The sequence below is a fragment of the Microtus ochrogaster genome, chromosome 2 (genome assembly GCF_000317375.1).
Source record: "Microtus ochrogaster isolate Prairie Vole_2 chromosome 2, MicOch1.0, whole genome shotgun sequence".
Classification (NCBI taxonomy): Eukaryota; Metazoa; Chordata; class Mammalia; order Rodentia; family Cricetidae; genus Microtus; species Microtus ochrogaster.
Genome location: NC_022010.1, coordinates 55,127,894 through 55,142,528, shown reverse-complemented (window position 1 = coordinate 55,142,528; position 14,635 = coordinate 55,127,894). Strand labels below are relative to the sequence as shown.

At 42.8% G+C, this 14,635-nt stretch overlaps 1 protein-coding gene across 1 annotated transcript in view; it reads right to left on the bottom strand.

The window, feature by feature from the left end:
* Cfap44 (cilia and flagella associated protein 44) overlaps positions 1 to 14,635 on the bottom strand; it is an 81,884-nt gene that overhangs the window by 53,887 nt on the left and 13,362 nt on the right. The window contains exons 6-12 of the mRNA XM_005345015.3: positions 11,577 to 11,679; positions 9,148 to 9,364; positions 6,873 to 6,987; positions 3,742 to 3,906; positions 1,802 to 1,957; positions 1,452 to 1,499; positions 935 to 1,034 (exon numbers count right to left, since the gene is read on the bottom strand). Coding sequence (XP_005345072.1) covers positions 935 to 1,034; positions 1,452 to 1,499; positions 1,802 to 1,957; positions 3,742 to 3,906; positions 6,873 to 6,987; positions 9,148 to 9,364; positions 11,577 to 11,679 — 904 coding nt within the window. The remainder of the gene's footprint in view (positions 1 to 934; positions 1,035 to 1,451; positions 1,500 to 1,801; positions 1,958 to 3,741; positions 3,907 to 6,872; positions 6,988 to 9,147; positions 9,365 to 11,576; positions 11,680 to 14,635) is intronic.

The window sequence follows — 14,635 nt, the reverse complement described above, 5'->3', positions numbered from 1 at the left end:
TGCTTCATCTGCTCTCCTCCCCATCCCCACTGTCTCCACTTATCCCCAGCATTGGTCCTTTCATGTCCACATCACATGTGTCCTGTCACCCTCTCCATCTCTTCCCTTAGAGTTTCTTTTTCTCCATCTCATGGGCTCTCTGATAGTTTGCGAAGAGACACAGGTTGTGCTTGACCAACAAAATGTGGTTCTTTGCTCAATCAACATGATCATAAATACCCAAAGTCAAGAGAAAAGAAAGGGCATGCCTGTGGGTACTAAAATGAATAGCATTTTTAAAAGCAATTTATAATTATGTCTTTATTCTAATCTCTAATTGTGTCTGCTGCTGTCTCTGCACTTCCGTCTCCAAAATCCATCTTGTTTATATTCAGCAAGTTTCTTTTTTGGAAGAGTATTCAAACACTTTAGCACATGCTTTAAATTTGCATACAAACAAGGCCAGATATATTGTCACTAAGAGTTCCTCTCATTTACAAGACTAGAGAGATGGCTCAGATGGAGAAGTGCCTGCCACACAAACATGAGGACTTGAACTGGGCTCCCCAGCATCTATAAAAAAGCCAGGCATGATGGAACATGCCTGTAACCCGAGCTGGGGAAGCAGAAACAAGAGAATCCCAGAAGCTTCTTGGCTGGCTAGTCTAACCTTATTTGGTGAACTCAAGGTTTAGTGAGAGACCATTTCAAAACATAGGGTAGAAAGCAATAGAGGAAGACATCAGAGGTCACTTTTTTTTGACTACCACATACATACACACCAGAACACATGTACATATACATGACCATGGATGCATGCACAACACACACATGCAGACATACCTCAGAACACATGTACCTACACATGCATGCTCAACACACTAGAACATATATACACATACATGAGCATGCATGTATAACACACACAGAGGGTTGGGGGGTAGTTTATGCTTACAGTCCAAGGCAGTTGTGGCCATGAGATAAGTAAGAGGAGAAACAGCCAAGCCTTCAATGCCTCCAGAATGGAAAGAGAAGAGGCATTCTGGGTCCTGGGTCTGAGAACAGACAAAGAACATACCAGATATCAAGTACAGAATTAAATATAGAAATATAAATAGAATCCTGTAACACAATGGGTGGTGTTACTTGAAGACAGAATCTTTTAAAGAATGATATATCAGAAAAATCTCTGAACTTCGGAATTAGGAAAACCAGATGGAGTCTTGGCTCTAAAGTTAATGACTGATTTTACACAGATCCCATCAAATGCCACTCCCTGGTCTTCCTGCCTGCCCAGGAGGGCAGGTGTGAGGATCACATGGGAACCCATGTGTTTAGGAGACATGCAATGCAGAATGACATAGTCCTGTTTCCATCTGATCTAACGTGGAGAAAGATGGAGCGGATTTTTAAAAGTATCAAAGAATTTTTGGTATAGCATTTAGGAGAAAATAAGGAAAATAGGCACTTACAATATTTGAAAAGCTAAGATCAAGCTTCCATATGGCTCCACTGGCATCCTAAAAAATTAAATAGTTAATAATAGTTCATCATTTTTAACGTTCACCAAATGAAAATTATTGTTTCTGTGATTTGTTAAAATGAGGACCAATAATAACATCTAGTGCTTACATATATTATATAGTGTGATTGAAATATATTAAAAATATCTTCTACATATTTAAGACTATAAACATATACTAAGCAAAGCAATCCCAGAATGTTGTAAGATTCTGCAGCACTCTAGTCCAAACAATCAACTTTATTTCTATTTTAAGTTCATGGTACAGTTAAAAAGCCAAAACAAAAGACTGTAACATACCTGAGCCAGCCAAAAGTTATTTCCAATTTCATTCATCTTTATCATTGAGAAGAGGTTGACATTCTTGTCTACTTGAAGTTCATTTATAGGCTCTATCTCTAACAATCCAGTGTCATCTATGATGTCAGCAGTATCAATTGTCTCAAAGTCCCATATCTTACAAAATCAACAAGAAAGTAGTTTATAATACAACAACAACGCCCCTACTATACCCTAGAGGTGAATAAATAAGAGGTGTCAGATAAGAGCGACTTCTTTTGGAGTTATTGGCCCGTGAGGCTCCATAGACCACCCAACATCACAGGCTACTGCCATTGCCCTTGATGGGCCACCAGAATTTGATGGTGAGACCCTGTTGCTGAAGATACCATATGCTTAAGTCACACAACATGGCAAAATCAAGTTGGTACAGATGTGGGAGCTTCATCCCTACAAGCTAGCTTTTGTAGTGCTGGAAAGTGCTGTCCATGTTACTGGAGGAGAAAAGCAAGCATCAGTCATACCCAGCTGTGGACCCTGAGAGCTATAGCAATGACTGGCCTGGGAAGACATAGCCATTGGTGCAGAAGTGGCACAGGCATCATGGGAGTAACCAACTTTCAGGTCGGATTTAAGCCCCACTCCACAAGATGAAACTCATACCCGACACCATTATCTGGCTAAGAGTCTATGCCTAGAGAGGTTATAGGCTCTAAGAAAGCACTTACTACTAGTATGCAGTCAACTGGACATAGGATTAGATCAACTTCCAAATGACTCACTCTTACACCTATAGATCAGTGCACATCTCTGTCTTCATCTGCAAAGCTTTATTTTCTTTTTATTTTGATTAACACAGTGACCTATAACTGGCCAAGGTATAGGGAGTAAGAGACTGTACAATGCTCATTCCTAAATGGAACATATTACACCCATATGTCCCTGTCTTCCCAAAAGGTTCAGGGATTGTTGCAGAACATGAGATGGAGAGAAAGTAAGAGCCTGGGGTGGTGGATAGCTATAAGGAAACCTTATCTTCTGGGCAGAAGCACAGCTGCACATATGAACTCATGGCAGTTGGGACAACATGCGCAGAACCCATGCAAGCCCTAGCCAGACCAAATCCCAACACGGTGCGGGGAGTTAGGCACACATTCCACCCCAAGGCACAAAGCTATTGGAGGTTGATAGCTTCTGGAAAAGGGAGAGACAGCCTTCTCTAAGTTGACCACCCTCCAGGGGAAGCCCATACATTCAAGAATATATGGACAGGGCAAATTGGTCTCAAGGAATTTAAGAGCTAGAAGGCCCCAGAAAACCATGCACCAAGGGGACTGCAAGGCAAATCACAGAGTTTAAGAACAGTGATGGTTCACAAAAGGTGCCATACAGGGAGATTGGGAAGCATAGCACAGAACAGCAACCCAGGAGACTTGGGGAAGGACTGTCCACACAGCAACCCCCATGCACACACCTCTGAGACTATCTCCCACTTGCATTCTCACCACCAGCTTGGTGATGCACACATTTAATCCCAGCCCTCGGGAAGCAGAGGCAGGCAGATCTCTGACAGTTCAAGGCCAGTCTGGTTGATATAGTGAGTTCCAGGCTAGTAAGGGCCACGGAGTGAGACCCTGTTTCAGAAAGAAAGTTCAGCGTTTTCATTTCTTAGAAAATGCCCAGTGGGCGTTTTGAAAGGATGTGTGGTCACTGTTTATGTGGCGCTAAGATGAGCTTTCATTATCGGAGGCTTCTGTGTAACACCTGAAGCGCAAGAGCAAGAGATCCCTTCACAATGTTTCAAGAAAGCTTGACAAGAATGCAAATACCTACTATATGAGCAATATTTAAAATGAGTCGGTCTTGGAAATAAGCGACCATCGATCCCCTTCGCGAAGCGCCTTATAAGACAAAACCACCCATGTGATCTGCAAGTCTTAAGTGAAGGGCTGCTGCCTTACCCTGACACAGCCGTCTGAGCCAGCGGTAATAACTTCCCCCTCGTCCAGCATTATCTGGTTAATGGGACCCTGGTGACAAGACTTCATGCCAGTTCGGCAGAGCTCCACCTTGATGAGGCTGCCTTCCCAAAGCAGCAGGTTGCCCCACTCCGATCCCGAGAGCACCTGGCAGGCGTGGAGAAAGAAGTGTGCATAAGAACTAAATACCTGTGTGTGGCCTCAAACAGGTGAGAGCTGCTTTCAGATTCTTTTTTTTTTTAACTATAAAGTTTGAGCATTGAAACAAAGAAAAACCCAGCACCACAGATCCAACCTCCAGTTCCATTTCGATGTGCCTCTTTCCAGCACCCGGTGACCAGGAGGTATGGGAGTGGCAGTTTCTTCACAAGTGCTCGTGGTAGATTTCCGTATCCAACTCTTAAGAGTGAGATCTGGGAGTTAAATGACTGGATCCAAAGTGGATATTTAAAGTCTTTCATACATGAAATTCTATTTCTAAGTGCTAAGCTGCAAGGCCACTAATGAACGGAGCAAAATATAGCTCAGTTTCAAACAAGGAAAAATATTTGTGTCTGTCCCCAAATTAATCTGTGTGATTCAACAGTTCCCAAAGAACATGCCATCAAACATTGGTTCTCAGAAGACTTAATAGATGTAATAATAAGTAATACTTACAGTGTATGGGCTTTGTGCCAAGTATTGCCCGAATACTTTATTGACATTGGTATTTAGTGCCCAAAGCCATGTGTGCTAGGCATACTCACCAGCAACACCTTATGCAGCTGTGCATGTGGCTGCTTTATTTTTCTAGCTATAGCTTTGCTCTCACTTCCACAAGGGAATCGCATGAGCCAAGGGTGACTCTGACCTTATCTCCCTGTTTTACACAAGAGAAAAATTCGAGAAAACTGAAACACAAACACTTAAATGACTTGCCCTTAAGTTTTCCCAAGGAGCCAAGAATCTGGTTCAAGAGCTGTGACTCAGAAGTACCCGCCCTGACAACACTCCCTCAGAAGCAGGAGGCCAAGGAAACTGGCATTTTTATTTCTCAGATCCTTGTGCATCTTAGACTAGGAGAGCCTGATTTCCGCAGAGCCTTAGTGTGGACTGAGGCACTGTGGGAAACTCTGGGTAGCCTCTACCCTTCTCATCGGCAGGAGCTGATGGCTTTAGCTCTGTCTTCCTCGCTAATCTTGCCTCACTTGCCTATGTGCCTGCTATTAGGCCTCGGCTCACAGTAGTGGAGTCTTGGGCTTGTTTTTTATACAAGTGTTTTCTTTGATGAACACTAATTGTGTGCATTTACTTTTGCAGTGCGATAACTCGGTCCGTGTATACAATGTGTGATGGTCAGGTCAAGATTATTAGCATTTCCTTCTCCTTCAACACACATCGTATGTGTGTGGGGGGGGAAGCTTTGCATGCCGGTCTCAAGTTCTCCACTAAACAGTCAAGAAATGGTTGTGCACATTAAAAGACAGCTCTCCTGTGTATTTGTATTTGTCCTCCATTGTTCAATCTCCCTCTGTCTCCCTCCCCTTTGCTAACCTCCAGGGACCATGGAGGCTTGTACCTCAACCAGGATGAAATTAACTGTTCAATGGTTACAGTGACCAAATTCACAAGGCATTCTTTTCTGAACCGTTGGTTATGCACAGCCGGCTTTCTTTTCCATTGGTCCTCAGAGCAGGACGTCCCCGCCCCTGTCAGTTCTTTATTTCTATGATTGTAATAGCTTCCTTCCTAGCTCATCATCTGGATCCCAGATTGCCCTTCTGACAGCCTACCAGGAATCTTATGACCACAAATATCTATTGCTTCTCCCATTTCTAACATTGCTCTCCTGGCATGCAATGATTCTGCTGGTCTGTCAGACTCCTCACACACTCCAGGGCCCAAACATGCTTTTCAACCAAAGTGTCCACTTTTTCCCAGCATGTCTTAACCGGCTCCATCTTCTAGATCCCTGATATTCATTCCTGACCCTGAATATTTCCTTCTGTGGCTTTATCATTTAGAATGGCTAATTCTCCCTCACCTCCACAGAAACTCTACTGAGCTTCCAGAGACACAGTTCACATCACGCTCAAAAGAAAAGCGACTCTGATGTTTCCTTTAACGAGTATTCAGAGTCTGAAGACAGACTCATTTAAGGTTGCTGTATAGATTTGGAATTACAATCTAACCAGCACCTATAGCTTTGTAGCAGAGGAGGGAAGGGAGTGGTATATGCCTGTGTACATGCAGGTACACACGGAGGCCAGAGGTCAACACCAGCGTCTTCCTTCCCACTCTTATTATCATTGTGATTCTTCCAGAGTCCTGGCCTGAGCCTGGAACTCGCTACCTTTGCTAGACTGACTAGCCTAGGGTTTTTCACTTCCTCCTATATACTGTACTAGCTGACACTAGTCCTTCACTTAAATGACCAGATAATAAATGACCAGATAATTTGGTTTCTTAGAGTAACATTTCCATGCTGGCATGTTCTTATAAGAGAAGCGATCGCAAGTAGCACAGTGTAACTCATTCTAATAGGAGGTCCAATAAGATGCTAAAGGAGAATGGATCCTAGGTGCCTATCAGTTTAGGCATAAATAAATAAATAAAAATAAATAAATAAATGCCATAAGAACTGAAGGGTAAAAGTGAACTAACAATGTCAGAAAATCAACTGACAAATGGCTTTACAATTCTACAATGTTGTAGATATCTCTGTAAGATGACGTCATCTTCCTGAATGACATTCTGACAATGAAACAAAAGACACAAGATTGAGTAAAGCCTTGGCCCTGTGCAAGTCCCTTGGAATATCACGACAAAAACAAGAAAGACCATATAAATCATTATAATTCCATGACATCATTTAAAAGTAACGGGCATGTCACTATGTTAATACTTCATATGCATAGAATACTTAGCAAAACCAGGAAATGGGGAGTACATATGGATCCCATAACTTTTAGGGAAAATGTTTTATTTCAATAGAGTTGGGGAAAGGTAAGATGAGGTCTGCACTATATTGATAATTACGATATCTGTTATCAACAGTCTTAGACTATGTGGTTCATGTCCAGCTGCTATCACTCGCACACATCTCACAACCAAAGAGACACAGCCAGACTCACCTTCCCATCCGGAAGCTCGGTGTAACCCTCTATGTCGCTAGTGGTTGTTTTGCCAAATCGCCCCAGTGATCCCTGCAGCTTGAGGCCAGTGAAAGTAAAGGCCATCTCCCAGAATCTGCCAACGAGAGAGAAGTCAGGTGGATCAGTCAGTTGGCTCCTTTTCATTTCCATCTGACCCCAAATTGTATGTCATAAGCACCTGTAAGGGCATTGCGTCATCAGACTACCATGTAAGGTCTACTTCCTCTCAGGGAACATAGACTCAGTACGGGAGGGGGAAATCCTCTGCTTTTGCAAGACCTGAATTCTAGGTTGTGTTGTTTGCTGCAGCAGTTACCAGCCATGAGTGAAAATTTTTAACCAGATTGAAGGTAATTGATGGATAGAGGCGGTCTGTATTATTCCAGCGAGGAAGCAGAACAAGGTGGCGTGGGATTTGGAGCCACAAACGAGATCAGGAGTAGACATTGCCTGTCAGGAAGACTGGGGTACTACTATAAGTAAAAAATGCCACTGGGGTCTCAGCGTGGCTTTGGAAAAGCCTATGGAATTCGTGACCGAAACACTGTGAACTGTTTTAGGTGGAGACCAAGAGAAGGCAGCACTCTGAATGTAAAAGCCCTTCTCTTATCTGCGTTGCTGTGGGAGACCAGTCCCCTGTATCAGAATACAAAGGGCACACTAAAAAGAAACAGGGAGGCAGAGGGATACAGGAAAGGTAAGCTATTGGTTAATTTGAAAAAGAACACATATGGATCTGGAGAGAAGGCTCGGCAGGTACAAGCACTCCCTGTTCTACAAGTTATGTGTGGTTCCCAGCACACACATGGCGGCTCACCACCACCTGTAACCCCAGTTCCAAGGGACACAAGGTCTTCTTTCGGCATCCACAGGTACAGCATGCATGTGGTACACATACATACACAGAGGCAAAACATCCATAGAATTATGTACTGGCTGGTTTTGTGTCAGTTTGACATGAGCTGGAGTCATCAGAGGGGAAGGAGCCTCGGTTGAGGAAATGTCTCCATGAGACCCTGCTGTAAGGTGTTTTCTCAATTAGTGATCAATGGGGAGAGGGCCCAGCCCATGGTGGTCCTAGGTTCTATAAGAAAGCAGGTGGAGCAAGCATGAGACACAAGCCACGAAGCAGCACAACCCACTGTTTCTGTATCAGCTCCTGCCTCCAGGATCCAGCCATGCCTGAGATTCTATCCTAACTTTATCTTGTCATTTTATATGGAATCTGGAAATGTAACCCAAACAAACCCTTTCCTCCCCAACTTGCTATTTGGTCATGGTATATAAAAACCATAATTAAGCAATAAAAACCATAATTGAGACAACACAAAATAAAAATAAGTATTTTAAAAAATATATATGAAATCTAATTTTTTTTTTTTTTTTTTTTTTTTTTTTTTTTAGAGGATACAGCTCCATTTTCTGAGAACACTTCAGGTTACATAGCACACACACAGAGAGTGGCAAATGTATTCTTTGGTGCCATGTTTTAAGTAGTTATAAATCTATATTTGGTTTTCATATTTTTATTGTTTTTATTGAGCTATACATCTTTCTCCACTCCCCTCTCTTCCTTCCCTCGCCCCTTCTACCCTTTTCTGTGACCCCCACGCTCCCAATTTACTCAGGAGATCTTGTCTTTTTCTCTTTCCTTTGTAGATCCATGTATGTCTCTCTTAGGGTCCTCTAGGTTCTCTGGGGTTGTGGATTGTAGGCTGGTTTTTCTTTGATTTATGTCTAAAAGATACCTATGAGTGAGTACATATTATATCTGTCTTTCTGGGCCTGGGTTAACTCACTCAATATGGTTTTTTCTAGATCCATCCATTTGCCTGCAAATTTCAAAATGTCTTTTTTTTTTTTTTTGCCACTGAGCAGTACTCCATTGTGTAAATGTACCACATTTTCCTTATCCATTCTTCAGTTGATGGCATCTAGGTTGTTTCCAGGTTCTGACTACTATGAATAATGCTGCTATGAACATAGTTGAGCACACCTCCTTGTGGTATGATTGAGCATTCTTTGGATATATACCCAAAAGTGATATTGCTCGGTCATGAAGTTCATTGTTTCCTAATGAAACCTAATTTTAAAATCAATTCTTTTGGGGTTTTGTTTGTTGATTTATTTGTTTGTTTTTCAAGACAGGGTCTCTCTGTGTAGCCTTGGCTGTAGCAAAAAATATCCCCAAGCCTTTGACCCTCTTAGAAAACGCCCTTGCAATATCTATTAGTTTGTCAGGCGCCAGACTTACTTGATGTGGCCCAATCCTGACGTGGTTAGCTGCTCATCATCTTCGGGATTGAAAGTGACCTTAAAAACGTCCTGAGAAAATGCTTTTGTCCTCAGGGTAGGCTGCTCTTCCTTCCAGTTCCAGATGGTTATCGTGTAATCAGGGTGACCCCCCACGGAAGCCAGCAAGGTCCCTTCACTGTTAAAGTCTACGTACGCATAGGCCTTCTCTGTCCCATCTGCAAGGATGAATGGGGGAGAGGGGGTCTGATAAATAAGAGAGAAAGCTGAGCCCAGAGGGGACACACCTGTCACCCTAGCACTGGAAGGACATGTCTGGAAAATAACAAGATCAAGCCCGCCCTATGCTGCGAATCTCCTGTCTCCAAACAAAACCAGAGAGGGAGGAGGCAGAGGAGGAGGAAGACGAGAGTGCCCTTGTGATCTGTGTTGATATAAACGTGTCAAGAATCTAAGAGTGCTGGGGAGAGGGTCCAATCGGTGAGGTGCCCAGTGTGCAAGCATGGGTACCCAAGTGCAGCTCCCAGCTCCCAGGTTCAGCTGTCATTACAATTTTATAAGGTGAAGGAGGGGCAGAGACGGGGGAGCCCCAGGGCTCCCCAGCCAGCCAGCCTAGTAGGAATGGTGAGTTCCAGGTGCAGCAGCAGCTTCTACCTCAAAAATAAGATGGAGAGCAATAGAGGAAATGCTTGGCATCCAGCCCTGGCCTTCACAAATGCATACACAGGCAAGCATGCGTCACACATACTGCATGCGTGGGAGTGCACACGTAACCCTCCTAACAGAGTAGTCCTAAAATATTTCATCCCCCCAAAGGGAGTGGCACTATTAGGCGATGTGACCTTGTTGGAGGAAGTGTGTCACTGTGGGGATGGGCTTTGAGATCTCTTTTCTGAAGCTTCACTCAGTGTGACAGTCAGCTGACTTCCTGGAGCCCTCTCGGTTCCAACACCACGTCTGCCTACACGCTCCCATGCTCCCCTTCATGACCTTAATGAATGGAACCTCTGAAACTGTGAGCCATCCGCAGTTAACTGTTTTCTTTCTAAGAGTTGCCATGGTCATGGTGTCTCTTCACAGCCATAAAAACCCAACTGAGACATGCAGCTTTAGAATGGATGGTAAGATTATAAAAGGAAGGTGAAAAGTCCCTCCCCAAAAAACATATTTCATCTTGTGGAAGAATGAAGTCAAGCACAGAGAGCAAATCTGCAATAGTAAATTAGGTACAAAACTTTTGGCTAACTAAGATAGGATAGATAATTAAATAATTTCTCCAAATTTGCCAAATACAAATGGACTGGATAATTGTCCTTTGTTTGTTTTTGAGACAAGGTTTATCTGTGTATCTCTGTCTGTCCTGGAACTCCCTCTGTAGACCAGGCTGGCCTTGAACTCACAGACTCCTGCCTCCTGCCTCTGCCTCCAGGAATCTTGGGGTTAAACGCATGTGCTACAATCACCAGGCTTGGTAACTGTTCTTATTGTGTATTAGTTTTACTGTATTAGAGATTAAAAAAAAAACCTTTCTTTTTATTTAGACATAAGGGAGAAATGTGGGATATTTGTACACGGTGTGAAGATACGTCTTTGCCAAGGCACACTCTGATTGGTTTAATAAAGAGCTAAATGACCAATAATTAGGCAGGAATTCTGGGGACGAGTACTCTGGGAAGAAAAAAAGGCGGAGTCACCAGCCAGATGTGGAGCAGCATCATGAGCAGCACAAAGATCTGAGGAAAGGAGTCACACAACAGGTTGTAGATTAGAATAAATGAGTTAATTTAAATGACAAGAGCTAGTGGGACAAGCCTTCGCTAAGGCCAAACTTTCATGATGTATAATAAGTCTCTGTGTCACTATTTGGGAGCTAGCAGCACAGAGAAAGACTTGCTATAGATAGAACTCAATCTACAATTTTCAATTTGTCACTGAAAAACTCCCAAAGTGACCACTGACTCCTGAAATTTATTATGCAGGAAACAGAACCAACTTTAAGGCGACAGGCGGATAGTCCTCTGTGTCACCTTCACTGGTCTGTAACAGCCAGTTACTCAGCTAAACAGCAGTACAAACGCTATTGTGCGGACACCAACACCACTGGTATTCCTGATCAGGTGACTTTACGGACTGTGTCCTTGCAGACCTAGGTGGGCTTTATCCAATCAGCTGGAAGGTGTTGAAGAAGAAGATATTCTGCCTGGAGACTGCCCATGAACTCCTTCCCAGGGATCTCCAGCTTGTGGGGCTGATCCCCAATTTCCAAACTTATTAGCTACAACAGTTATAAGCCAATTTCACCAAACAGATTTCTTTTCTACCTCTCGCTGTTGTTTCTCTGCTAAAGCTTGGCTAATTCCGGAGTCTCAGCCATTTTCTGGCCACCTTCACATGGATGGTTTTAAAGACACCCCCCCCTCCCCGACTCACCTCGCAAGATTCTGTAGGGCCTCAGAGAGGGATATTCATAGATAATAATCTTTGGGAAACTGCCCTTTTCAGCGACTATGAAGTAAGTTTTGTCCGGATGAACCTAGGAAAACAGAATCTCTCTAAAATATTAAAAGGAAATTTTCACATTGATAACCCTATCCATGCAGTACTTAGTGGCTGTTATCATATAATTGGCTAATTGGACTGTACTTCTATCTAATATTTTTTTTAAAAAATGCACATCTGATAAACGCTTGATGGATATGATTTGAACTGAAAACTAAAAGAAAGTAAAAAAAAAAATAATAAGGTTGGCCTTGATTAAAGCAATCGTTTTTCATGCTACAAGTACTGACTTCATAGTGAGAATGACGGCTTCAATCTCCAGTGTATGTCAGGATCTCTTGACAGATTCTTCAAAAACATGGATCTGAAATCCCCCACCCAGTGTTTCTGAATTCACATTTATGTTTATTAACAAGTGCTAAGCTACTGCTGGCCTGGATGGCTGTGTGGGAAGAGCTAAGCAGGGCCAGACACCAAACCCCTGTCTAAGTCACTGTAGTTGCATCCAGAAACATTCACGGGATGTGTGTTTCAGCCCGTTTACTACCTGAGGATGGGCTTACTTATATGGACAGAATTAACTTTCCTAGCTGTTCTGAGAAGTTGCAAATCCAAAACTGAGGGACAATATCTATCAAGGGCTTTTGTGTGAGTCATCCCCTGGTAGAAGCCGGAAGGGCAAGAGAGAGTGAGAGCTAAGAGGTGTATATGAGGGGAGTGTGTGTGTGTCTGTGTGTGTGTGCATGCGTGTGTATGTCTGTGCATGCTGGATCTGCTCTCGTAAAATCCCATCATCAGCTGATTTCCTCCATAAGATGAATATACTTGTGCCTAATCACACTTATTAGGCCTCACCTCCAACAGTAGTGCATTGGGGATTAAGTTTACAGTGCATAAACTTATGGAAGGAAGCATGTTCAAGCCTCAGCAGTGTGGAATTTGTGTCCCAGAGGGCATCCTAGCCATCCAAAATAGCTAAGTAAATAAATAAATGGAATACACCTTTAACAAACTCACCAGACATGACTGCAAATGTAAGAAGAAAGAATTCTTACTCACAGAATTGATGTGGGAGTCTTCTGTTTTGTGTTGATTTCATTGGTTAAATAAAGAGACTGCCTTGGCCCTTTGATAGGACAGAAAACTAGGTAGGCAGAGTAGACAGAACAGAATGCTGGGAGAAAGAAACTGAGTCAGGCAGTCGCCATGATTCTCCCACCCCAGACAGATGCAGGTTAAGAGCTTTCCTGGTAAGCCACCTTGTGGTGTTACACAGATTATTAGAAATGTGTTAGATCAATATGTAAGAGCTAGCCAATAAGAGGCTGGAACTCATGGGCCAGGCAGTGTTTAAAAGAATAGTTTCCGTGTAAATATTTCGGGTAAAGCTAGCCGGGTGGCGGGACGCAGCCCGCTGCTCTTCACAACACAGAAGAACACGTAAGAAAGTACGGCATGGATGAAGTCTTTGTGTCATGTTTATATTGATAGAAACTGGCTAGAGTTTTATACTCCTTTGTTACTCTGGCTAATTGGTAAGCCAAATATGCAGAAAGCATGAGGAGCCAAGGAAATAAAGGTAAAATAAAAGTAGGCTCCCATCAGAAGAGACTGTTCACACACACTGTGCTGGTCCGCGACTGTTTTCAGCTCCTGACTGCAGAGTTTAGGAGATGGAGCCTGGGTTAGGATACTAAGGGGAGCTGCTGCTACCCAGACAACACTTCAGCTCCCTTCCTTTCTTCCATTCCTGGAAACTGATGACCTGTAATAGACGGGCTGATTCCTGCTGAAGCTGCCTCTTATCCTATGGTGATGCCTCTTTATGAAAATATGTCTCTTGCTTTCTAAGAGATTGGAACATTTGCTGGACCTCACAGCCTAATTAACATACAGCTTAGGGTTACATAAGACTGACATTCTGCTGTGTAGCCAGCCCATTTGCTTAACCCGCTGTTAGGATAACAATGCAGTAACTAACCTTACTTGTCATGGATTTCCTACATTACCTATACAGACACATAGCTGTAATATTAATATATGTACAGAGGTGGTGTGTGTGTGTGTGTGTGTGTGTGTGTGTGTGTGTGTTATGGTGATAATTTACTGAAAACAGCAAACAAGTCTAAAGCGACCTTGTTACAATAAATATACATCACAAACATTGAAAGCAGCATGAATATATGAATATAGTTTCTGGATAGCGGTGTTTGCAGTGCATCTGGGTATTTGGAAGTCAGTAAAGTTTTATCCCTTGTAAAACCCTGTTAAAGATTTCTGTGAAGGGGCTGGATAGATGGCTCAGCGGTTAAGAGCACTGCCTGCTCTTCCAAAGGTCTTGAGTTCAATTCCCAGCAACAACATGGTGGCTCCACAACCATCTGTAATGAGATCTGGTGCCCTCTTCTGGCCTGCATGCAGATAGAATACTGTACACATAATAAATAAATCTTTAAAAAACCAGATTTCTGTAAAGTGTCCTCATTCAGTCCTCATGTGATACTTTCTGTTATGTTCAACAGAAGAGAGAGTGAAGCCCTATACTGGAGACAGACAAAGCAGACAACAGGCAGGAACAGAGACAAAGATTCAGACTTACACAGGTTACAGACAGACCAGTAACCATAGCTACAGAGAAAGGGAAGACACAGGGAGGGAAGTGGAGAATTCAAATTTGGCATCACTCTTGGTCAAACTCCTCCAAAAGAAAGCCTTTGAATTATTTCCTAATTCAACATCATGATTACTTACATGCATCTCAGTAAAACTATCATGTGCATATATATATGTATGTGTATGTATATCATGTGCATGTATACGTATGTGTATGTATATGTGTGTGTGTATAAATATATATATACTTTCTCTAGAAGAAGTTAAAGCAGGACGATGCAAGTTTAAAGCCAGCCTGAGCTACATACTGACTTCCAGGCCAACCTGAGCTACATACTGACTTCAAGGACAGCCTGAGCTACATACTGACTTCAAGG